Raw genomic sequence first — 25,536 nt, 5'->3', positions numbered from 1 at the left:
GAACAAATCCGCACAGACACACCCCTGGAGCCCCGACCTGGGGTATTCTATCTGCTACCCAAGATCCATAAACCTGGAAATCCTGGACGCCCCATCATCTCAGGCATTGGCACTCTGACAGCAGGATTGACTGGCTATGTAGACTACCTCCTCAGGCCCTATGTTACCAGCACCCCCAGCTATCTTTGAGACACCACTGACTTCCTGAGGAAACTACAATCCATCGGTGATCTTCCTAAAAACACCATCCTAGCCACTATGGATGTAGAAGCCCTCTACACCAACATTCCACACAAAGATGGACTACAAGCTGTCAGGAACAGTATCCCCGATAATGTCACGGCTAACCTGGTGGCTGAACTTTGTGACTTTGTCCTCACCCATAACTATTTCACATTTGGGGACAATGTATACTTTCAAATCAGCGGCACTGCGATGGGTACCTGCATGGCCCCACAGTATGCCAACATTTTTATGGCTGACTTAGAACAACGCTTCCTCAGCTCTCGTCCCCTAATGCCCCTACTCTACTTGCGCTACATTGATGGTATCTTCATCATCTGGACCCATGGAAAAGAAGCTCTTGAGGAATTCCACCATGATTTCAACAATTTCCATCCTACCATCAACCTCAGCCTGGATCAGTCCACACAAGAGATCCACTTCCTGGACACTACGGTGCTAATAAGCGATGGTCACATAAACACCACCCTATATCGGAAACCTACTGACCGCTATTCCTACCTACATGCCTCTAGCTTTCATCCAGATCACACCACATGATCCATTGTCTACAGCTAAGCTCTACAATATAACCTCATTTGCTCCAGCCCCTCAGACAGAGACAAACACCTACAAGATCTTTATCCTGCATTCTTACAACTACAATACGCACCTGCTGAAGTGAAGAAACAGATTGACAGAGCCAGAAGAGTACCCAGAAATCACCTACTACAGGACAGGCCCAACAAAGAAAATAACAGAACGCCACTAGCCATCACCTTCAGCCCCCAACTAAAACCTCTCCAACGCATCATCAAGGATCTACAACCTATCCTGAAGGATGACCCATCACTCTCACAGATCTTGGGAGACAGGCCAGTCCTTGCTTACAGACAGCCCCCCAACCTGAAGCAAATACTCACCAGCAACCACACACCACACAACAGAACCACGAACCCAGGAACCTATCCTTGCAACAAAGCCCGTTGCCAACTCTGTCCACATATCTATTCAGGGGATACCATCATAGGGCCTAATCACATCAGCCACACTATCAGAGGCTCCTTCACCTGCGCATCTACCAATGTGATATATGCCATCATGTGCCAGCAATGCCCCTCTGCCATGTACATTGGTCAAACTGGACAGTCTCTACGTAAAAGAATAAATGGACACAAATCAGATGTCAAGAATTATAACATTCAAAAACCAGTCGGAGAACACTTCAATCTCTCCGGTCACTCGATTACAGACCCGAGAGTGGCTATCCTTCAACAAAAAAACTTCAAAAACAGACTCCAACGAGAGACTGCTGAATTGGAATTAATTTGCAAACTGGATACAATTAACTTAGGCTTGAATAGAGACTGGGAGTGGATGGGTCATTACACAAAGTAAAACTATTTCCCCATGTTATTTCTCCCCCCCCACCCCACCCCCCACTGTTCCTCAGATGTTCTCGTTAACTGCTGGAAACGGCCCACCTTGATTATCACCACAAAAGGTGATTTCCTCCTTCCCCGCCTCCTTCCTGCTGGTAATAGCTCATCTTAAGTGATCACTCTCTTTACACTGTGTATGATAAAACCCATTGTTTCATGTTCTCTCTGTGTGTATATAAATCTCCCCACTGTATTTTCCACCGAATGCATCCGATGAAGTGAGCTGTAGCTCACGAAAGCTTATGCTCAAATAAATTTGTTAGTCTCTAAGGTGCCACAAGTCCTCCTTTTCTTTTTTCCAATACAGACTAACATGGCTGCTACTCTGAAACACCTCACCTGGTAAGTGTTGAGATTCCCTCCGAGACCTTTTTCCACTGGACTTCTCAAGAACTCACTTGTACTCCAGACTTTGTTACTCTGATATCTTTATTTGGCATACAGCAATACTATGCTGAGATGGTCAGACTCAAATGCAAAGGGTGGATGCAGGGTACATCACAGCTCCAAAGTTACACAGAAACCCTCTCCCTTTGCAGGTCTTATTGCACTTACTATACATTGCATCTTATTGCACTTATTGCACATTGCATCACACCTTTTGGATTGGTTGCTTTGCAAGAACCAATCCCTGTGCAGCATGTCCTGTCCACCCATTGTCCACACTCATTCTTAACTTATCTTGTCCATTGTTATCTTGTTTGTAGTAAATGGTTCCCTCTTATCTAAGCTGACTCAGACTTTCAGTCTTTTAGCCTACTGACCTATTTACTTATCTGCGTTGCATAAATGTTCTGTTTTCAGCCTAATGATCTGTTTCCCTCCCTAATTCTATCTTCCAAGAAGTGCTCCCCACATCTGTTACTCACTCATGACAGGCCTCAGCTACACTAAACTTTTCCAATGTTTAATTAGCCCCAAAACTAGGAAATTATGTCTTATTTTAAGGTTGAATTTATCTAACTTCATCTTCCACACATTGGATCTTGTTATGCCTTTGAAACATGACCCCTGCTCCGCAATCAAATGTCTCTTCTATGTGTTTTTTCCACCAAATGCATCCGATGAAGTGAGCTGTAGCTCACGAAAGCTTATGCTCTAATAAATTTGTTAGTCTCTAAGGTGCCACAAGTACTTCTTTTCTTTTTGCTAACACACAGTGATCAAGTCACCTCTCAACCTTCTCTTCAGCAACCTGAATAGACTGAGCTCCTTCAACCTCATATCAAAGGCTTGTTTTCTAGCCCGGGGATCATTTTTTGCCTCTCCTTTGAACTCTCTCCAGTATTTCCTCAGCCTTCCAGAAGTGTGGACATCAGAACTGGAGATAGTATTCTAGTAGTGATCTTACTAATGTTGTATACAGATGCAAGATCACATCCCTACTTCTACTTGATATTCCCCTTTTAAAATATCCAAGGATCTCAGATTTATCCTTTTTGACACAGCATTACACTAAGAGTTAACAGTGAGGTGATTATCTATAATGACCCTATAGTCCTTTTCTGAATCACTTTTTTCCAAAATAGTCTCTCATTGTGTAGGTATAACCTGCATCCTTGGAACCCAGATGTATTACCTAGCATGTGACTGTATTAAAACACATTTTGTTGGATTGTGATCAGTTAACCAGGTGATTCAGATCCCTCTGAAATAGTAATCCATCCTCCTCCTTATTCACTACCTCACTAATCTTTGTGTATATATACTATCTCACACAGTTGCCTTTATCAACCAGACCTGTAATACTATCCTGTTTGACAAGACCTACCTTGCATGAAACTATGCTGACTAGCATTAATTATATATGTATGTTTTTGACCTTCCTTATTGCTTTAAAATCAGATAGCTAATATTTTGCATCTGCTGGAAGTTGCAAAAATGAAGTGGGTCCTATCCATCTCCACAAAATGATCCTCTCTTCTATCAGGTGCAAAATGTCTTGTCAGTGCACTAGCTCCCATCACACACTGGTCCCATCACACCAGCTAAGTCTGTTGCAACAGTTTTTTGATGCTCTGCTGTATTCCATCAGTAGGAGCAGATGTAGCATTGCCTTTTCCCTTTCAAAAATATCAAGTGTCAAAATATCCTATGCGAAAGATCACCCTCAACACTTGGGTTACACCTAAACATCCAGCACATGCATGATAATACTCTGCAGGGGAAGTTAACCTTCTTTATACTCTTAGACGTCTTGGAACATTCCCTCAGGCTGAGCTATTTGCACATGCACCTTCTTGCATGCAGAATAATGAAAGGCATGACAAACGTGCTGATTTTACAGACCTAGAATTTAATTACTTCATTTCATGTTCCTCCTTTGCTACCCAACCTACCCACATCCGGAGCATGCTGGTGCCAGCAAGCCTGCACATTTCCAAGACCACATCACCAATAAAAACACTGTCAGCATTTTCTGTTTCCATTTTAAAACCTAGGTTTCGTAGCTCTAGATTTTTAAAACCGTTCTCAAGAAAAGAAATGAAACTTGGAGGGGAAAAAAGTGAAGGAACTGGATCTAAAATATGATGGGGAACAATGCTTAACCACACTGCTGCAGCCAGATACATTCATTCTTCAAAAGAGATCAGTAGCTGGAAGTGCAGATATTGAAATCAAACCTGTTCAGACTGGAAATGATGCAAGAACAACCACATTTCCTGACATATGTGATTGGTTTGAAATTGCATTAGAACTGCTGGGTCTGCACTATATTGCTGCTCCCAGCAAAATCCAGACATAGCAAAGATATGTGAAAAATTAAAAAGCAAACTAAAACAAACAAACCCAAGTATTTTCAAAACCCAAGAAATTGGCTCTATTCAGCTACTCCTAAACATCAGCCAGGGGCACTGCATATCCAACAAGTAGCAATTAAAGAGATACAAATGTGAAAGAAAAGGAGTACTTGTGGCACCTTAGAGACTAACAAATTTAGTCTCACATCTAAAGGACAGTTACAAAAGTATTGGAATAATTAGCATTTTGAAGGTACTCACCTGTTAGAATATAGATATTCAGGCCTGCCTGTAAAGGTCTATACTTTAAGAACTTAGGTGTAATTTATCACTTAGCTAATTATAGAGGTATAAAACAAAGAATCAAAATCACGGTCTCACGGTCCACCTGTGTATGGGCCTTCTCTCACTAGGATAGTCTGAAGCCTTGTTCTTAGGCTAAGGTCTTTGGCTAAGCAGCAGGGACAGCCGTATGGTCACATCCTCACATTCCAAACCAGTCACATTGAAATAAGGTGCTATTGGGCTGTTAGGAGGACAATCCTGTCCTGATAATGCCCATCACCACCAGAGAAAGAAACAGATCTTAAGAAAGCATCCTGTCTGGCAAGAAATCACTTATCAATGGTTCTGGCTGTGAAACCCTCATTTCTGTATTGTTTTATCTTTATGGCCCCCACTTTTCTATTGTTAATCTATCTGGTTCTCTAATTGTTTCTGTCTGCTGCATAATTCATTTTGCTAGCTGTAAATTAATTAGGGTAGTGGGATATAATTGGTTAGAGAATTATGTTACAATATGTTAGGATTGCAAAAAGAAAAGGAGTACTTGTGGCACCTTAGAGACTAACAAATTTATTTATCTCTAAGGTGCCACAAGTACTCCTTTTCTTTTTGCGAATACAAACTAACATGGCTGCTACTCTGAAACCTGTCATTATGTTAGGATTGGTTAGTTAAATTTCAGCAAAATGATTGGTTAATCTATAGCTGCAAATATAACTATATAAACTGGGGTCAAACAGGAAGTGGAAGGGGAAATTGGAATCATGCTTGCTGAGGGTGGGGGACATTGGAATAGGGACCAGGGACACAGGCAAGACTCTGTGGCATCAGAGCTAGGAAAGGGGTCAGATAAGGTGTCTAAGACAAGGTTATGGTTTGCTGGTTATGATTATGTTATCTGTGTGCAGGTATCATTTTTGTATTTAAAGTTATAAGTATTGGCTCTATACTGTCTGTATTTCAAACTTGTGCTATGCTTCTGGGTGACACTCCAGACAATTTGGTATCAGCACTGCCTAGCCTGCTTGATGGCTGATTAAGGACCATCAGCTATACAACTGATCCACTGAAAGAAGGAAGATACACCTTTGACTCAGTAAGACATGCAGGGACATGCCTATGGACAGAACTCTAAGGATTTTTTATGCCATGTGCTGGAATGCTTGTCTTTGGAACCAAGAAAGAAAGGCCACATGACAAGAGACTATAAAAGGCTGCTGCAGTTCCTCCATCTTGTCTTCAATCCTGCTTCTTACTTCTGGAGGGACTTTGCTACAAACTGAAGCTCTGAACAAAGGAATGTTGAATGACCCGTCCCAGCTGTGGATGTACTCCAAAGGCTTGATTTGAACCTGCAGTTTATTCTATCACTGCTACAAGCCTGAACCAAGAATTTTGCCATTACTATATGTAATTGATTCCATTTAACCAATTCTAGCTCTCATCTATATTTCTTTCTTTTATGAATAAACCTTTAGATTTTAGATTCTAAAGGGTTGGCAATAACATGATTTGTGGGTAAGATCTAACTTGTATATTGACCTGGGTCTGGGACTTGGCCCTTTGGGATTGGGAGTACCTTTTTTCTTTTACTGGAGTATTGGTTTTCATAACCATTCATCCCCATAATGAGTGGCACCGGTGGTGATACTGGGAAACTGGAGTGTCCACAGGAATTGCTTGTGTGACTTATGGTTAGCCAGTGGGGTAAAACCAAAGTCCTCTCTATTTGGCTGGTTTGGTTTGCCTTAATAGTAAAGGAACTCCAGCTTTGGGCTGTAACTGCCCTGCTCTAAGCAATTTGTCCTGAATTGACACTCCCAGAAGTGTCCCACGAAGGGCAGCATCATTACAGGGGCACACAGGGTAAATGCTCTGCGGCATCAGAGCTGGGAAGGGGGGACATGGGGTAAATGCTCTGTGGCATCAGAGCTGAGAAGGGAACACTGGGGAACAGACTCTATCAGCGTATAGAGACAAGCCTGACTGGTGTGAAAGGCCTCAGAATGTGCTTGCTTGGAAACTTAACCCCACTAAACATCACATTGTTTGCACTTTCTGGTCTTTTGCTGCTTGCTGTCTGCGTGACAAAAACCAGGGAAGTGAGAGGGTTGAAGGAAAGCCCTCTAACATCTTGATGCCATGACTTGGATACATCACATTGGATAGGTGAGTGGCATCCAGGTAAGTGTCCCTCCCCAACAGTCCGTGCAGCTGCTTGGAGGGGGTTATGGCGGACTCTCATAATGGTAATTGTGGGTCCTTGCAAGCTGGGGTAATGGTCTTTTTGGATAAGTGGATAGGAAAGAATCAGGCCCCATGCCAGGCATAGGGGTCAACCTGGGATGAGATTAAGGAGGAACTGGGAGCTGTGTTAGGGGACCCAGAGGGATGGGGGCTGGCTGAGAAGCCCACCCTCCTGGGTAAATGGGTAGCAGAAGGAGGTTCGTGCCCATGGGGACAGGATGCCTTCCAGGGAAAGAAGGCCCTTAAGTCTGCTTGTAAGGGGTTTGAAGTAAAGGCAGTATTGTGGGAAGCTGCCAGTAATCTTTCAAGTTTGGTGCTACTCCAGCGAATGCTACGGGAGGATTATAAATCAGCATTTGGGGTGGTTAAAGATGATTTGGCACAATAGGGTTTGGAGTCAAAAGCAGAGTTAACAAACCACCTTAAGAGACAGGAGCTGGGACTTGGTCCTAGGGGAGTGGAGGGAAAAAAAAAAGTTTCAAGGTGAAAAACAGCAGGGTTTGCAGGAGCAGATAACAACCCCCACTCTTCTCCCAGAGCCAGGATAAAAACCTGGGGGTAAGGGTTCCCAAGTGTTTAAACTTAAGGAGCCCTACCCTTTGCTCAGAGCTAACCATGTCCTTTTCTTCTCCTCCTCCTCCGTTTGCTTAATTTGCTGCTGTTAGCCTGTACTTTAAAATAACTTCATTGGGTTAATTGGTTGCTTTCCACAACACCCCCCTCTCTCACACTTTTGGTTTTGTGGAAGTTTTAATGGAGGGCACTTTAGATATTTCGGTGAAATGTTTGTTCATTTTTGGAAATTTTTTTTTTTTTTTTTGGAAGTCTACTGGATTCTGCTGAAATGTTTAGAGTAAAAGATCCAGGGGTGACCCTGGAGATAAAAGGTTTTTACTGCCTTTTTGAACAATCCCAAGGTAAAGACAGCCCAGGGTAAAAGGCAGTTGTTTGCAGAAATTAATACTACCGTGTGTGTGTGTGTGTGTGTGTGTGTGTGTGTGTGTGTAATTTGGAGGGAAGTAAATGGTTGGGAGTTGTGGAAATGTTAAAAGGTAACGGCTGTGAAGATATTAAAGAGTAACAGTTGCAGTGTTATAAGAAGGAAGTTTCTCGTTTGATGATAAAACCTAGTTATGTAAATGTAATTATTTGTGCAACACGGTATAGTCACATTGGGTTGAATCGTGGTAGTTAAACAAATTACACAAGCAGGTAAGGTGGCTTCTACCACCACCAGGGCCATCCTTAGGCATATGCGTAGGCATAGGTGCGTAAGGCACCTGAAAATTTGGGGCATCCCTGGGTCTTGCTGTCCACCAGCCCATCTCTTCCTATCCCTGTTCTGACTCTTCCTGCAGGCTCCCACAGCTGGCTGCAGTAGCCTGGTGAGTCTTCCTCTGGAGGGGATCTAGTAACTTAAAAGTGCAAAAGCCTTCCAGCCTGCCAGACCTATTAGCACAACACTGAAACTGTTAAAGAGCCATTCAAGTGGTAGTGAAGCCATTTAACAGGCATTTGCCAACCCCCAGGTATATACTGTCAAGACCTTCATTTAAAATTTGTTTTTAAAATATTTCAGTAGAACACTGCTGAAGATTATAAAATCACATCTCTAAAAAAATCCTTGCATAGATTTTTAGATGCATAATCTGAGTATTCATCTTTAGCCTTAAATGCTTGGATCTTCAGACATATAGGTTTTTTTTTTTTAAATAAATCCTTCAAAAGACCACTCTTATCTAAAATATGCATTTTAATTGTAATTACTATAGTACAAAAAAATTGCTCCCAAAGTCTTCCTGTCCTTTCGGTCCATCCCTTTCTCCCTTCAACCCCCCCAATTGAAGAGAGCCTTTAAAGGGACAACACCCCTATCCTTCCAGATAGGGCAACTGTTTGTTCAGCTTTCTTTACTTCTATTTGATGAAGTAGCTTTAAGAGAACCCTCCAGCAAAATCAGTACCTTAGTAAGACATAAAATCCTTTGTTATGCCTAAAATCTTTGGAAACGTTTTTTAATGTTGGTGAAATTTCATAAACATGTCTATTGTTATGGAGATCACACAATGTAAATTAGTGTTCCCTTTTTCTAAAAGCAATGAACATTGTTATGAACACAGTAAACCTCTGTGACTGATTAATTTGAAATAATGTCTTTGTTTCAGTGAGTTAGATATGTAGTAATCTTGAATGATTACTTTATGAAGGCTTAAGAGTACATTTAAAATATAAAATCAGCTTAGAAATACCAATTAAGAAAATGTAAAACAGAGAAGAGCTGCATCATGTATTCCATAATATTTAATGTTGTATTCAGCAGGACAGCTGACTTGCCCTTAGTAGAAAGTTTTTGCAAATAAATCTCTGACAAACTTCAGAATATATAAAAACCTGTGACTGACATTTTTTTATTCCCAAGTTTAGTGCTTTTAATTGGGTACCTTCTGCATGTCCAGTCTTCACCAGCTGGCATGCAATGGAAAATATGCTCTATTCTCTTTTGGGGGAAAAAAACCACTCTTCTGCAATTTCTTTATAGTTATTTGCTTAATTTGGGTTCAGAGATTGACTTGGAGGGGGAGGGAAGAGAGGAGGGGGACAGTGGGGAGGGGATGGGGCCTGGAGCAGAGCATGGGTGGCATATGGGCGGGGTCACAGGTGGGCTGGGGAGCTAGCCTCCCCAAGTAGCAGCTTCACCCATTGACCATGACCACAGGTAAGAGGGGATTGGCTCCCGCACAGCCAGTGTGTACTGCAGCCTCCTTAGGCAGGGGTCGTATTCACAGAGCCGAATGCGTGGGCACCGCACATTCTGTATGAGGGAGAGGGCATGGGGGTCTCTGCGGGGAACTGTGACTCTCTGCCACTGTGAGGTGGGCTGGGTGGCTCAGTATCCTTGCTGCCTCGTCCTGCTCCCACCAGGCTGCAAGCCTGGGCTGCCTTCGGACATAGGGGCACCAGTTTAACAGTGCATAGGGCCCCATAAATCCTAAGAACAGCCCTGACCACTACTATGTTTTTGTCCCCAGGAGCCTTTAGAGCTATTCTGTGGGAAAATGGGCCCTTTTCCCACAGAAATAGTCTGTAAAGGACTGCTGCAGGCAGCCAGATACTCTGATCTATATTATTGGATATTAGGAAAAACTTTTTCACTAAGAGGGTGGTGAAACACTGGAATGCGTTACCTAGGGAGGTGGTAGAATCTCCTTCCTTAGAGGTTTTTAAGGTCAGGCTTGACAAAGCCCTGGCTAGGATGATTTAACTGGGACTTGGTCCTGCTTTGAGCAGGGGGTTTGGACTAGATGACCTTCTGGGGTCCCTTCCAACCCTGATATTCTATGATTCTATGATTTGACCACAGGACGAATTATCAAAATCACTAAAGGAATGTAAGGGGTTTCCATTAAAACTTGACTGTCTCCGATTGTATGTACAAGATGGGAATGTAATCTGGGTACAGTTGTGTAAAAAATAATAGAAGCAGTGCAAGGGGTGTTGAGTAAGAGAATTTTTGCGTGTGAATCTTTTTGTGTAGTTATGTGAGGTTTTAAGGACTAAACCAATACTCGTGGCTTGTAAAATCCTGTTTATAGGTTTAAGATGAATTGGTTTTTGTTTGTTTTTTCTTTATTTAAAAGAAAAAAAAATGGCACTAAATCTATTTGAATCTCTCATTCAAAGTTGCAAAACTGACAGACACTTTTTGCCAGACACAGGTAACTAGTGGTGTTTGGTTTTGGTATTTAACATTTAACCCTTAAGGTACCTCAATGTCTAATATGTTTTTAAACAAAGACCAAAGTCGTGGCTGTGGTGGGAGGTGGCCGGGGCCAAGGGATGAGGGAGACATTTAGGATCTTTTTTCCTGTGAGGGCACACAAAAAAAAGTGAAGGAAAAGGGGAGGAATGAAGGGAACACTGAGCCTTGGGGTGGCTCTGGGTGATCGGACTGTCACTTTGCTGGGGGTGCATGAGAACTCTGGCCACAGGGGAGACAATTTCACCTTGTGTGAAAATTGATGTGGCTAATATAATGTTGTAGAGTTGAACTGTGGAGGGGATATGCATTTTCCCAGAACATGTGCAGTGTATATTGTAGAAGAAATGCAAACAAAACATGCTACTTAATTAAAATCCTATTAGGGCTCCAAAAGGAGCCACAATAGGTTGTATTTTCTTTTTCAGATGGCTGTGTGTTTTAGAGGCAGGAGTTAAAAGTGAAAAGTAATCAGAACTCTGGTGGAAGTTAATTGTGTCCCTTTTAAGGCAGAGTCTCTGAGCTGCTAATAGCTTTGGATCCAAAAGCAAGCCAGAAAGGTAATTTGCATCCACACAGAGGCTAGGCGATAGGGGAAGAAGAGCACTGCCCATAAATGGCAGTTCAAAGGAGTTGCAAATAATAAATATACCTGGTCAACAAACAAGCTACTTGTAAGCAAGAAGACTCAAATTGTGGCCCTCCAGGAAGGGGAGGTAGGAAAACAAGTCAAGCCTGAAAATAAGTATTCTTGTGTGTCTGTCTGTCTGCACAGTACTAAAATAGATTGATAGATACTAAGGTCAGAAGGGACCATTCTGATCATCTAGTCCGACCTCCTGCACAACGCAGGCCACAGAAACTCACCCACCCACCCACTCCTACGAGAAACCTCACCTATGTCTGAGCTATTGAAGTCCTCAAATCGTGGTTTAAAGACTTCAAGGAGCAGAGAAGCCTCCTTCAAGTGACCCATGCCCCATGCTACAGAGGAAGGCAAAAAACCTCCAGGGCCTCTCCAACCTGCCCTGGAGGAAAATTCCTTCCCGACCCCAAATAGGGCGATCAGCTAAACCCTGAGCATATGGGCAAGATTCACCAGCCAGTTACTACAGAAAATTCTTTCCTGGGTAACTCAGATCCCATCCATCTAATATCCCATCTCAGGAGATTAGGCCTATTTACCCTGCATGTTGAAAGATCAATTAATTACCAAAATCACATTATCCCATCATACCATCTCCTCCATAAACTTATCGAGTAGAATCTTAAAGCCAGATCTTTTGCCCCTACTGCTTCCCTTGGAAGGCTATTCCAAAACTTCACTCCTCTGATGGCTAGAAATCTTCGTCTAATTTCAAGTCTAAACTTCCTAGTGTTCAGTTTATACCCATTTGTTCTTGCGTCCACATTGGTGCTGAGTTTAAATAATTCCTCTCCCTCTCCTGTGTTTATCCCTCTGATATATTTATAGAGGGCAATCATATCTCCCCTCAACCTTCTTTTAGTTAGGCTAAACAAGCCAAGCTCCTTAAGTCTCCTTTCATAAGACAAGTTTTCCGTTCCTCGGATCATCCTAGTAGCCCTTCTCTGTACCTGTTCCAGTTTGAATTCATCCTTTTTAAACATGGGAGACCAGAACTGCACACAATATTCTAGGTGAGGTCTCACCAGTGCCTTGTATAATGGTACTAAAACCTCCTTATCCCTACTGGAAATGACTCTCCTGATACATCCCAAAACTGCATTAGCTTTTTTCACAGCCATATCACATTGGCAGCTCATAATCATCCTATGATCAACCAATACACCAAGGTCCTTCTCCTCTTCCGTTACTTCTAACTGATGTGTCCCCAACTTATAACTAAAATTCTTGTTATTAATCCCTAAATGCATAACCTTACACTTCTCACTATTAAATTTCATCCTATTACTATTTACAGTTTACAAGGTCATCTAGATCCTCCTGTATAATATCCCGATCCTTCTCCGAATTGGCAATACCTCCCAGCTTTGTATCATCTGCAAACTTTATTAGCACACTCCCACTTTTTGTGCCAAGGTCAGTAATAAAAAGATTAAATAAGATTGGGCCCAAAACTGATCCCTGAGGAGCTCCACTGGTAACCTCCCTCCAGCCTGACAGTTTGCCTTTCAGTAGGACCTGTTGCAGTCTCCCCTTTAACCAATTCCTTATCCACCTTTTGATGTTCATATTGATCCCCATCTTCTCCAATTTAACCAATAATTCCCCAAAAACTGAAGACAGATTCAAAAGGAGTCTGCTTACATACACGACACCCTGACCTTGTAATTCACAAAACCCCAAGCCTATGCAAAGATTTCAAGAGGGTAATGAATACACTGGCTTCAAAGACAATTTGTCTAAATAAAAGGCATGGTATAACAAGATACTTATAAACTCCTGTTGGTAATAGATTTGATGTTAATGTTGTTAGTTCATATGGCAGTAATGCTTCTCATCTGTTACCTGTGAATAAACTTAAAGCTAGGCACAACAGAAAAATCATTACAAACATGGTCTGTTGTACAAGAGGGGAAACCTGAAATACACCACCTCATGAATAAACAGTGGGATAATTCACTAGCCTATGGAACAAAACAAGGAAAGTAGGGAGGTAATTCTTCTGTTTTTTCCTCCAGTCAGCAAGATTTGGAAGGGGTATTTTTAGGCAATAATCTGTCCCCATCCAGTGGGCTGGGAAATGTTCCTTTTGTTTTTCAGACATTCTACAAGCAAGCTGGTGGAAGAATAACCCAGAGCACCATATGTTGACTGTTGTGATGAAGATTGTGTTGTGTATTTGTCTTATTACCATTATTTTGGTGGATAGTGTTCAAGGAGGGCTAACACATATAGCAGGAAAGGTCAATGCATGGTATGACCTGCCTGGGAAGCACTGTCTACCCAAACTGGGCAATCAAGTGCAAATAAAAAGGCACAAAATGGGGGTTAAGAAAGAGGACATATAAATTGTTGCATCCATATTACAGGTGAATCTACAAAGGGGAATCCAAGGATTCCATGGCCTGGAATGGAACAATCATTGTTGCTAATCACAATTGTAAACCCTGCCTAGATCCCCCGATGTGAAGTGGCAAAAGGAGGGAACAGGTGGACTGCTACTCCCCCCCAGGTTGTGGTAATAAGGCAGATAAGGACCTTAAGGATATACCCATAGAAAATTGTACCACTGATCCCCCCCATGGGAATTTGGCAGTGTTGGTATGTGGTATACTGATTGGAAGGGGGAGGGGTCCTAACCCTGTGGAGAATATCAAATTTATCAGGAAATAATTGCATGGTATTCCGTAGGATACAGCGTGAATGACAGTGGGAAACACAATCATCTGAACATGTGGTTTCTCACAGAGGGCCCAAAAAACATATACTCTCTGGTCTCCTGGGGTGTTTGGGTTATGGGGTCCCGCAGTTAGGGTGTGATGTTACCATGTGTATTGGTACCTCCACAGAGGAAAATCCCTGAACGTGCAGTTGTTATGTACACATCACACTAGGCATACAGTCTCCCCCTGAGACGCTGGGTATGACAATTTAACCACTTTGCAGAATGTAACCCTATAGGTAATATGGATGTCAAGCTGGAAGAATCCTGATCTAGCTGGCCACAGCTTGGAGCCAGAAATACTTCCTGACAGGTGAATGTGTGGGAGGGGTGCAACCAGCACTTTTCAGCATCTTTCTAGTCTATTACCTGGGTGGTACACCCCAAAGAATGGTGGGCGGACCAGGTACATCCCAACTGCAGTACATACAGAGAAGGGTTGAAGCAGCAATTTAATTGGTGGGTGAGGGGACTTACATGGAATCATTGCTGGAAAAGGCATTTGTGGGCAGCAGGAAATACAGGGTTGGGTGTAAGAAATCTGGGGGATCGTTGGGTAACTAAGTAGTTGATAAGCCAAAATGTGAAATTGCAGCAGCAAATCAATGAGCTACTGACACAAAAGCTGACTGCAATCGCAATGGGATGGGAAAGGGTGGCAAAAGTGAACCTGCGGCTAACTCAATTGGCAGGAAACCTCATGACATGGGTGGAGGATGGCTTCAAAAGGCTAATTTGGGAGGGGGAGGTGTGTACGGGGATACAAAATGCTCAACTCTAGGGCTAGCACTTGTGTAATAGTTACTGAGGCACCTTGGAATTGGACAGCTACTAAGGTGGTCCCCATGAGCCCTATGGCAATAATGAGAAAGGGAGGAGCTTGCGGGGAACCACTGGGAGATAGATGGGGAGGATGGAATGGTGTAAAATGGACAATGATTCAGTTAAGTAATTGTTTGTCCAGAGCAAATATTTGAATGTGCCCCTCCTCAATGGCCATGGACAGGCAGAATTAATGGCCTGTTGCAAATAGGGGCCATTTGGGGTGATTGGGATGTTTGCTGGGAGTGTACACAACACTTGGGGACATACGTGCACCAGCATCTGGAACAATTATGCACATTTACACACTGCCATTGGGACTTCGGTGCACAAATGGATCTGTGGAACTCTTTGCTGTGGACAATCGAACCAGTGCATACTACCCAATTTCATACCAACTGGTCGAGCTGGTTTGGACAAAACCCCATATTTCTGTGAATATCCAGTGGACTCATGATATGGACAAAACCATGCGAAGACTGCAGGAGCAGCTAACTGCAACTGGACACATTTAAAATATATTTTCCAAAAGGGTGTTAAAATTTTTAACCCTGTCAAAGGAGGAGAAGCAGTGGTTTTGGTGGTGGCCAGGATGTTGCACTATATTACAGTGAGCAGGACTCTTGGTGTTGCTCTGGATTATATCATAGTATTGTTAAGTACACTTGTGTTACGTTGTATATGGAAACAGTCAAGATGGGCACAACCCTCTAAAGAAAGGCCACTAATTATAACCTACAAATAATGTGGTAAGCCCCCCTCCAGTGTACTAGACAACCCGGACTCAACCTTCTTGGGCCCATTATAATGGGAAGCGTGGAACACTAATTGCAAGAGGTGTGGTATGCCCATATGAGAGAAGGTGTAGGACATTGTAATACACACAAGGGGCAGTGGAACAGATGGAACATCGACACCTTCTATCTTGATGCCTGGCCCTATTAGGAAATGTGTCGCCATATGTCCTATGCTTTTCCAGGGTCAGGGATACCTGGGCAGGAGGATCCCAAAAGAAAAAAAAAAAGGGTGGAGTGTTAAGACTATAGATATTCAGGCCTGCCTGTAAAGGCCTATACTTTAAGAACTTAGGTGTAGTTTTTATCACTTAGCTAGTTATAGAGGTATAAAACAAAGAATCAAAATCACAATCCACCTGTGTATGGGTCTTCTCTCACTAGGATAGTCTCAGGTTTCAGAGTAGCAGCCGTGTTAGTCTGTATTCGCAAAAAGAAATGCATCCGATGAAGTGAGCTGTAGCTCACGAAAGCTTATGCTCTAATAAATTTGTTAGTCTCTAAGGTGCCACAAGTACTCCTTTTCTTTTTAGGATAGTCTGAAGCCTTGTTCTTAGGCTAAGGTCTTTGGCTAAGCAGCAGGGACAGCCGTATGGTCACATCCTCACATTCCAAACCAGTCACATTGAAATAAGGTGCTATTGGGCTGTTAGGAATACAAACCTGTCCTGATAATGCCCATCACCATCAGATAAAGAAACAGATCTTAAGAAAGCAAGAATTCACTTATCAATGTTTCTGGCTGTGAAACCCACATTTCTGTATTGTTTTATGTGTATGGCCCCTACTTTTCTATTGTTAATCTGTCTGGTTCTCTAATTGTTTCTGTCTGCTGTATAACTAATTTTGCTAGGTGTAAATTAATTAGGGTAGGGGGATATAATTGATTAGAGAATTATGTTACAATAGGTTAGGATTGGTTAGTTAAATTTCAGTAAAATGATTGGTAAGGTATAGCTGAGAATATGACTATATAAACTGGGGTCAAACAGGAAACGGAAGGGGAAATTGGAATCTTGCTTGCTAAGTGGGGGGAAGAACGGGGAACAGGGACACAGGCAAGGCTCTGTGGCATTGGAGCCGAGAAGGGGGACACGGGGTAAATGTTCTGCGGCATTAGAGCTGGGAACAGACTCTATCGGCATATAGAGACAAGCTCAACTGGTGTGAAGGATGTGCTTGCTTCAGAATGTGCTTGCTTGGAAACTAACCCCAATAAACATCGCATTGTTTGTGCTTCGGACTACTGGTCTTTTGCTACTTGCTGTCTATGTGACAAGAAACAGGGAAGTGAGAGGGTTGAGGGAAAGCCCTCTAACATCACCCTCTAGGGAAAACAGTCTCCGCTCTTTAGTCAAGGCTTTGACAACAGAAGGAGATACAAGCCAGGTTCAAACCAGTTGGAGCTGCAATTACTGTATTTGAAAATGATGCACCTGGTGTCAAGTCAGTTGCCACTGGACTATGTGAAACAGTTCAGTTTAAGCCTATCAAGAAAGTACCTTGGCTCCTTGATTAGGCAATTTCATGGTTCAGGGCATTTCAAGAGTTGGGAATGCAAGTTAACTACAAACAATACCAAGTAAGTGATTTCAGAGTAGCTCCACAGGAAAGAATGGTAATTTTATAAACATGGAATTAGTTCTTTGCCCATCTCCAGCTAGGCCCCAGCTGCTTTGCATCAGTACTGCAGCTACAGGATATTGTTGGTTTAAAGACTATGGGCCACATCTAGTTCTTGCACAAGCAAGTTACATGTTTGAATTCAATAGGATAGTGCTAGGTTATACCAGGAGCTAAAAGTGTCTTTCTATAGCTGACCCCAGAGAGTGGCCAGTAGGAGAATACAGGAGGGTTGTTTCAGTGCTCTAGGGAAAGATATTTTTGAAAGAAACACCACCATTGTTTTTTTAATATCCAACATGTGAACTGGTTTAAAAGGTACAGAACACATTTTTACAGGTGAAAATATAGTCTTGTAATTACAATCTTCAGGAAGGGATTTAGGAATAGATGACATCCGCTAAGGACAAAGTTCTGCCCAAAGATATGCAAATTCCCTAACAGGGAGGGCCCGGATAAAACTGAGAGCAGAATCAGGCCCAACATCAGACTGTGGGCTTGTGAACAGGAGTGGGTGGAAGAGAGGCAGCTACAGAATAATTTTGAGTTAATGAAAATCACCATGTGGTTCTTTCATATTTGTCCCAAGCAAACCAAGGCTGAGCTCAAGCTTTGTAACTACAGCGGGGAGGAAAGAAACTGCTCGGTCCTCAGATGAGTGCAGTTGCTAGATGTCTCCCATTGCCTGCTGGGCTTCTCAATTCCCCACCTATGGAGGACATATGACCTGTGTATATGCTGTGTGCACACTATACCAAAACAGGTGCCACGTGCATGGGAAATCAGCTTTATACAGAATGGAAAGTTTTTCTTAACAGAACACTTAAGAGCTGTGGCAAGGGAGGGTTGTTAGCATATGATTCCATGCTAAAAATATTGTTTTGCCTAGGAAAACACTATATTAAAGCCTAAGGGCAAAGCAAAGAGCAGGAAAAAAAAAAGTTACAGTAGGAGATGCCAATACTCCTCACCCCAGACTTATCTTCCATCTTTTCCAAATGTTAAAAATGCAATTCTAGCAGGAGACAAAAAGGAAGGGACGCTTTGAAGGAATAGATCCCAAGTTGCAATTTGAGATACCATATGATTGGATAGCGAACTAGCAGCCAAATTTTACTACAGAATACATACAGATTTCCTCTTGCAGTATGGTATAAAGACTATTTGAGATATGGTATAAAAACTATGACAGAGCAAGATACGGATATAGAGTTTGTTCCTTTCTGCTGGTCCCTTCAGTACTAGGCAGTTCTTATTTTGGCCTTGCTCTCAGGTTCTCTTTTCCCCTGAACTCTCCTCGCATTATTAAAAAGGACCTTCCATTGTCTGTGCTGAATGTTAGACCTGGGGGGGAGGGGGGAGAACCAAACACACACACACACACACACACACACACACACACACACACACACTTACTTTTCACTTTGTATCATTCCTGGATAGTTTACAGCAGGAAGCTAATCTTAGGAAGTTTTCATGCAAGTTCTCAAGCATGAAAAACCAGAGGGTGATGCAATTGCCCTTCAACAATTAAACAACAGAGCTTAATATTTTTATGAGAAGAAGATGGAAAGGATGAAGGGTTTCCCTTCTTGAATGGTGACCATTCATTCTCTAGAGCCCTATCTTCTGCACTGCTGCTGGTGTGTAAATGCTGGTTTTCTATGGAACATCCCCCAGTTCATATTCAGACGCTGTTGCTTTCACAAGAGTCGCATAGTCATTGTTTTTCATTGTGCCAATTCTCTCATATTCATTCTCTTTCACAGGCTGTGATGTATAGTTGTTTTCACCTCTAGATTTTGCTTCCTCATACGTGCACTTGTCATTAACTCCTAAACAAGTCTCTCCTCTTGTGTGGTTCTTGGAGTTAGAACTGAAACAAAAAGTTGAATATTAATGGGAAGAAAGAGCCAGGGAGACTCATCACCCGGTTTCAAGATCCTGGGCAATGGTCCCTCTAATTTTTCCTATCCATGTGTGGAATGAATTTTGTTATGTTCACTAATATGGAGGTGATGTGTGCTGGGGGTGGCTGAGGGGTTCAGTGTATGGGAGGGGGCTCAGGGATGAGGGGTTTGGGGTGCAGGCTGCCCTGGGGTGGGAGGGGGGGCAGAGAGAGGGAGAGAGGACTCCCCCCAGCCCTCTCTCCCTGCAGCAGCCTCTGGGCTGGGGTTGAGCGTCTCTCCCTGCCACAGCGGCTGCGAGGCTGGGGGAGTCCTCTCTCCCAGTTGCAGCCCCAGAGCTGGGCGGGAGAGGCATGTCTCCTTGCCGTGCCGCAGCCCCAGGGCTGGGGGAGTTAAGTGTGCAGCCTTTGGTGGCCTCCTGTGCGGCCACACACCTTAGTGAGAATTTAGGTCCTGGGCCTGATTTTAGTCTGCATTGCACCAGCATAAACCTGGAGTCATTCCACTAATGTCAGTGGAGTGACACTGAAATTACAGCAGGGTAGCAGAGATCAGACTTTGGTCCTCTGCTTTTAAATGACAGTTGAATATTAGCTATGGAACAACAAGACCCTGGATACTAACCCAAGCACATTATCAGAGGCTGAAAAAGTTGTATTAAAAGGAAAAGCAACAATAAGAGAGAGACAAAATCTGCTAAGTTTGGAACCAAATTCACTGCTGATGTTATGACACCGACCTCAGTGGGGCTATGCCAGCTGGAGATTTGGGCCTTAGAAAATAAAGGACAGAATAAATAGTGGACAAATTGCAACACAAGGGCCAAGTACAGCTGATAAAGTTCTCCAAGGTAGCATGTGGCTGGCCCCATTTTTTTTTTTTTACAATGAAGGTGCAACCAACGAAGAGAAGTCCCAGCATGCAGTGAACAACGTTGATCAGAGTTAGACCTTATTTTAACATACTGCTGTACAAATCTCACTTGGACAAATTTCATTGGCAGGATACCACACTGCAACATACACTCTTATGATCACTTTCAGTGGCATCTGGATAAGTAGCTCCCACATTACATATTGTTTTATTGTCAGGATCTTTAAATTGACAGCGTGGCTTGTGTATGTGTGTTAGTAAATGGACTAGTAGGACACAGGGATTCAAATTTAGGATTAGGATGGTTCCAGGAAGAAATACCAGGAAGTAATGAAGGAGGTTCAGCAAAGGACAGTTTTGGATGAACATCAGGAAATGGTTCTCAACTGGGAGATCCATTCAACTGGGATACTATCCCAAGGGAAGAGCTAGAAATTCCTGTTCTTTAGATTCTGGACAAAACACTGGGAATTCACTACAGAGGACAATCGTGCACTGGTCTCTTTGGTGAAGGAACAGAGGATCCAATAGGTCTTTTCCAGTTCCAATTTTGGTGATTCTAAGATATTCACAAACATTTCTATCGCTATCCCCTGTGTAAATATCTAATGCTGTCAATCACAAATACCATTAATACCCCGTCCTCCTGTATAACCAAAGAGGACATTCATTCTTCACTTGGCAAATAGCTTTCCTGCCCCAGAAATCAATATTACAACCCCAGAAGTTCTTTCAGCATGACAGATGAAGAATCTTACTCACCATGTTACTTCATTCGGATTATCTGAAAACAAGAAAAATAAATATTTTGTAGTTTTAGTCTTCCAAGTGGAAATCAGATTTTTATTTTTAAAATCTTATCATTGAAAGATGTAATAATAATTGGCCCTTACATTACACAGTATGTTTTTATAACACTGTACAATTAGAAACTAGTGCGTCCATTGCAGGATCCTGTTTGGTTAGTGTTGTTCTCATTTTACTCATTGCAAAACCAAGGCACAAAGTGGTTGAGAGAGACTTGCCAAAACCGGGAATAGAAACAGCCTTGTGTTCAGTCCATTACATCTTGCTGCCCCTCCCTGGATGATGGTTCTACATAAGAATGGCTGTGAAGGGTCAGACCAATGGTACATTTTAGCCCAGCATCCTGTCTTCCAACAATGGCCAATGCCAGGTGCTTCAGAGGGAATGAACAGGAGAAGCAATCATCGAGTGATCTAATTCTTTTTTGAGCCATGTGACAGTGATAATTTCCAAAAGGCATCTGTCACTGAAGTGCCTTATGCTGCAATGAATGCAGAAATGTTCATTTCAGCTGGATGAACGCTGGATGTATTAGGCCTGTCCAGCTAGCGAGTAAACACTAAAGTTGATTCAACCAGAATGAAAAATTAAAATTGCAAAATTAGCACCAAGTTTACAAAGTGATTCAATTACATTTATCTGTGAACATACTGCAATGACAAAATATATCCATGACATCCAAACTAGTAATATGTAGATACTTGATGCTTTGAAAAAAAAAAAAAAAGTCAGTTTTACAAAACTGAAAACAATCACAAATCAGCTGGGTGGAAGTATTTAAACAGAAAAGTGTGAATGATAATTGGGAACAATTTAAGATGCCCAATAAGCTACAATTGCACCATTTAACACTGGGGGAAGCAGATAATAACGAATAAAAATAAACAGCTAAGAACTGTAGAAAATTGATTAAGGAAGCAAAAGAAATGTATGCCCAGCAGAGTTAAGAACAATAAGGAGTTTTTATTTACAAACAAGGAACAAAAGGAATCCAGACAATAGTATTGGTCTACTATTAGATGAAAATGGAAGTATGGTCAATAATAATGCGGGGGGAAAAAGGAATAGTGTCCAATAATAACTAATAGAATAATAAACTACTTATGCTAAACAATCTGTTCGACCTTGTATTTAGTTGTGACTCTCTCAGTTAATTTCCCACACGTGAAGATTTTTGCAACATTAGAGTGTCACAGTTAAATACAAGGTAGAACAGATTGTGTAGCATGAGTAGTTAACACATATTTCAAGGGATCAGATCTGTGTAGCTTGAAAGCTTGTCTCTCTCAGTAACAGAAGTTGATCCATTAAAAGATATTACCTCACCAGCTTGTCCCCCAGAATTGTTGGCATTTGACTAGAGGCAGCTGTAGGGGTTAGGTGGTTTTCTCTTCTCTCTGCCATGTGCTCAGTGACAAGCTTTCTTGCTGCTTTATAAAACTCTCTCTCTCTCCCTTTATTTTTACTCTTTCTGTAACAGGCTAAGAGACTTGCTTTTCTCAGCTGTTTTCTCTCACTTTGTGTCTTGTTTATCTTCTCTAATATACATGCTCTATTCTTTATTTCAAAAGACATACTTTGAAAAAAGTGTGAAAAATAATTGTAACCTAAATGCATAAACAATATTTTCTAAAAACTAATATTTAATACCTTTATTTAAAAAAAAAAAAAAGGATAAAATAAATTTCTCTGAAAAGACCTCAGCATATTTAAGGGACTTTCTTTTTTGCAGTTTTAAAACACTCTTGACATTTTTCCTTTATCACTGTCATAATCTAAGTTATTTTGTAAATTATCTAAAAATGCCTATAGAAGTATTTCTTTAAAACGTGAGTAAAATACCCATTTTCTTCTAACCTTAACGCGTAAAACTCACACAAACAGCCCTAAAGTTCCCCATGAAAAAAAAAAATTCAAAATGGCCAATTGCACCAAAAGCACACATAACCCAATAGGAGACTGGGGCAGAATGTAAACCAAAAAAGGGGCGTGGAAACTGGTCAGAGTTATGTTGTGAGAAACGCTAAAGAGTGCTTAACTATGTAGATCTGCATTATCCCAACACTGGGGCGATATTTGATCTGGGAGTTTATTATACATTTAGGGGAAAATATGGGTCCAGATCTGATTTTCATGTCTGTTCAAATGCGGGGTTTGGGCCTTTCTCCAGAGTGATGCAATTCATTGCCTGCTCATGTCCTGCTCAGTTCTTGGTTGCCCGGTGACTGCTTTGCACCAGCTATGCTAGTACAATATGGCTGCCCGGAATACCCCCAGCACAGACGGCTTTCTTTGGCAGATGCTGAGCTCTCTCTCTGCCCTGTCATATTTGCTCACCACCCATGGAAGGAGTTGTGACGAATCTGCTAAGCAGGAAACTACCTGTTCCCATCAACCACCTCCCCACCACACTTCATCTTCCGCAGGCCAGGCAGGAGAAGGGGGCAGAATTCTATTGAAAGAATGGACCAAGGAAGTTCTCTGGCCCTTCTTTGGAAGCAGTGGTGGCATGGCCAGTAGCAGCAGCGAAGCCTGAGGCAGAGGGAAACCTCCAGGAACTATGTACGGAAGAGGCTGCACAGAACCCAGGAAACCACATGTGGAACAGGGGATGACTTGAAGCAGGAATTAATTCAGAGAAGTTCTATGGCCTGTTTTCTGCAGGAGGGCCAAGGCTAGATGATTACAGTGGTCCCTTCAGTCATCTACTCTTTCTACAATCAATAGGAACTGTACTGAGATGTCAATTGGAAGCAACTTTTACAGAATGAAACCATGTTGACTTCCCAGCAAACATCTCTGGGGCACACAGCTGCAAGAAGTGCATTCACGCTATTGGAATGGATAGATAAAATACTGTAGTTCAGCGCTCAAAGAAAATGAGACTAGCACAGTGGATTATGATTACACTGTCAGTTCCTGTTCTTGATAAGATATGCCTACCCCTTAGCATTCCATTTCAAGAAGTGATCTAGATTGACTTATTTTCTTTCATTGCACTGTAGCAATGTTTTTATTTGGCTCCTCTCCAGAAATCTTCAGAAACAAAAAAAGTCAGCCTGTTCACCCGGAGAGTCCCCAGCATATCCCACTCACCCTTCTTGGTCTCTCTCTTACATAAGACGATCGCAATGACAACAAACACCACAGCCACAGAGAGCACAACAATCAGGATGATGATATAGAGGGGCAGGCTGGTCCCCTGGTACCCTAGATCAAAACAGCACATGGTGAGGTTTCAAATAAGGAAGCAATTGTGCTCTGCTGGGCTCCCCAACATACTGAATTCTCACAAACCATGGGAGTTATGGAAGCAGGAATTTTGCTCCTGATGACTTCATGACCAACCACATGAAACTACGGAAATCCATGACTCCTCTAGGCATGTCCTTCCAAGTGTTAGGACAGCTGCCATCCCATGGAGCCTGCAACCAAGTAGCCCAACGGCACAAGGTCATGCTTCACAGGAGAGCAGAGGAAAGGGGTGTAGCAGCTAGAACCACATAGGGCAGCAGAGGTCATTTCCAGCAAGTTCCATCAACCTGAGGACTAACTTCTAAAATGGCAGCAAGTGGACGTGTCACATTCAACCCACCCTTCTCCATCATTCACGCAGAACTGCAATGAAACCACCACTTCACTTCCTGTCTCCCAATTGCTTCCAATTCAGCACTAAGCAGGCCTCACCTCCTTCTGATACCATGGTGTGCACCTTGGTCTCAGAGCAGGGCACCATGGTTGCTGGTTTTGTGAGGTCTAAGAGAGAAGTGACAAATGTGTCAGATTCTTCCACCCCTTCACTTGCGAATTTATAAATTGGATAAATGCAAAAGTTGTGAGCTCCCATGTCTTATAGAGCACTTCTCATCTGTAGATCTCAAAGGACATGACAAAGAGAATACCTGTTATCTCCAGGAGTAAACTGAGGCACAGGAAGTGGACTTGCCTAAGATCAGCAAGCTGGCAAGTGGCAGAGCTGGAGGACTGAACGTTTTTATGACCCTAGCCAGTGATCAGCTGTGTCCTAACTAGGAAGGCTGAGAGTGAGAGCTAGCGAATGTCACTATGTGGTTTACATTCATTCTTAAACCTGCTAAGCCATTTGTCTCATTATCACCCAGCGTCTCAGAGATCACCAAGCACTAATTTGGGGCACTTACCCCTCACAGTCAGCTCCACTGCATCACTCTGCTGTAGGACTTGTGAGCTTGCTCTGTTTTCTGCTTCACAGTAATATTTCCCCGTGTCAGACGTTTGCAGAGAATCAAACAGGAGTACGGAGTGATTGCTCACAGACACTGTGTTTCCTCCTGGCTCTCCCTTGAACCATCGGTAGATGATGGGTGGGGACCCATTGGCAGAGCAAGTCAGGGTTGTCCTAGCCCCTTTTGGTACAGTGAATCCCAGAGCGCCTGGTCTGATGATGGGTTTGGTCACTGCAACTGAAAGACAGAGGGAAAAGGGATTTGGGTCTAAATTGTCCTGAAGTTGCAGGGTATTTGATCTGGGAATATGGTCATCATAGAGAAAGGTGCAGCAGTCAGACTTCCCTGAATTCCAGGGCTGTTCACCCTTCTACAGAATGAATTCATTCATTACCTGCTTATATAATCCCCTTCTATACAGAGTTTCTGAGCTCCATTCATGG

The 25,536-nt window shown here is 42.5% G+C and overlaps 1 protein-coding gene across 4 annotated transcripts in view; it reads right to left on the bottom strand.

The window, feature by feature from the left end:
* Window positions 1-16,854: 16,854 nt before the first annotated feature.
* Window positions 16,855-25,536, bottom strand: part of LOC119860977 (heat shock factor protein 3-like) — a 50,536-nt gene continuing 41,854 nt past the window's right edge. For 2 of the 4 annotated variants that reach the window (XM_038415246.2, XM_038415248.2), the window contains exons 14-17: window positions 25,049-25,330; window positions 23,985-24,098; window positions 20,844-20,865; window positions 16,855-19,177 (exon numbers count right to left, since the gene is read on the bottom strand). In XM_038415246.2, coding sequence (XP_038271174.2) covers window positions 18,964-19,177; window positions 20,844-20,865; window positions 23,985-24,098; window positions 25,049-25,330 — 632 coding nt within the window. In that variant the 3' untranslated portion in view covers window positions 16,855-18,963. Of the gene's footprint in view, window positions 19,178-20,843; window positions 20,866-23,984; window positions 24,099-24,510; window positions 24,645-25,048; window positions 25,331-25,536 lie in introns of those variants that run through there. The other 2 variants (XM_038415247.2, XM_043493076.1) reach the window with 2 other exon arrangements.

This window comes from Dermochelys coriacea, chromosome 9 (assembly GCF_009764565.3).
Source record: "Dermochelys coriacea isolate rDerCor1 chromosome 9, rDerCor1.pri.v4, whole genome shotgun sequence".
NCBI lineage: Eukaryota > Metazoa > Chordata > Testudines > Dermochelyidae > Dermochelys > Dermochelys coriacea.
The sequence above is the reverse complement of the archived record's forward strand: the minus strand, read 5'-3'. Positions and strand labels throughout refer to the sequence as shown.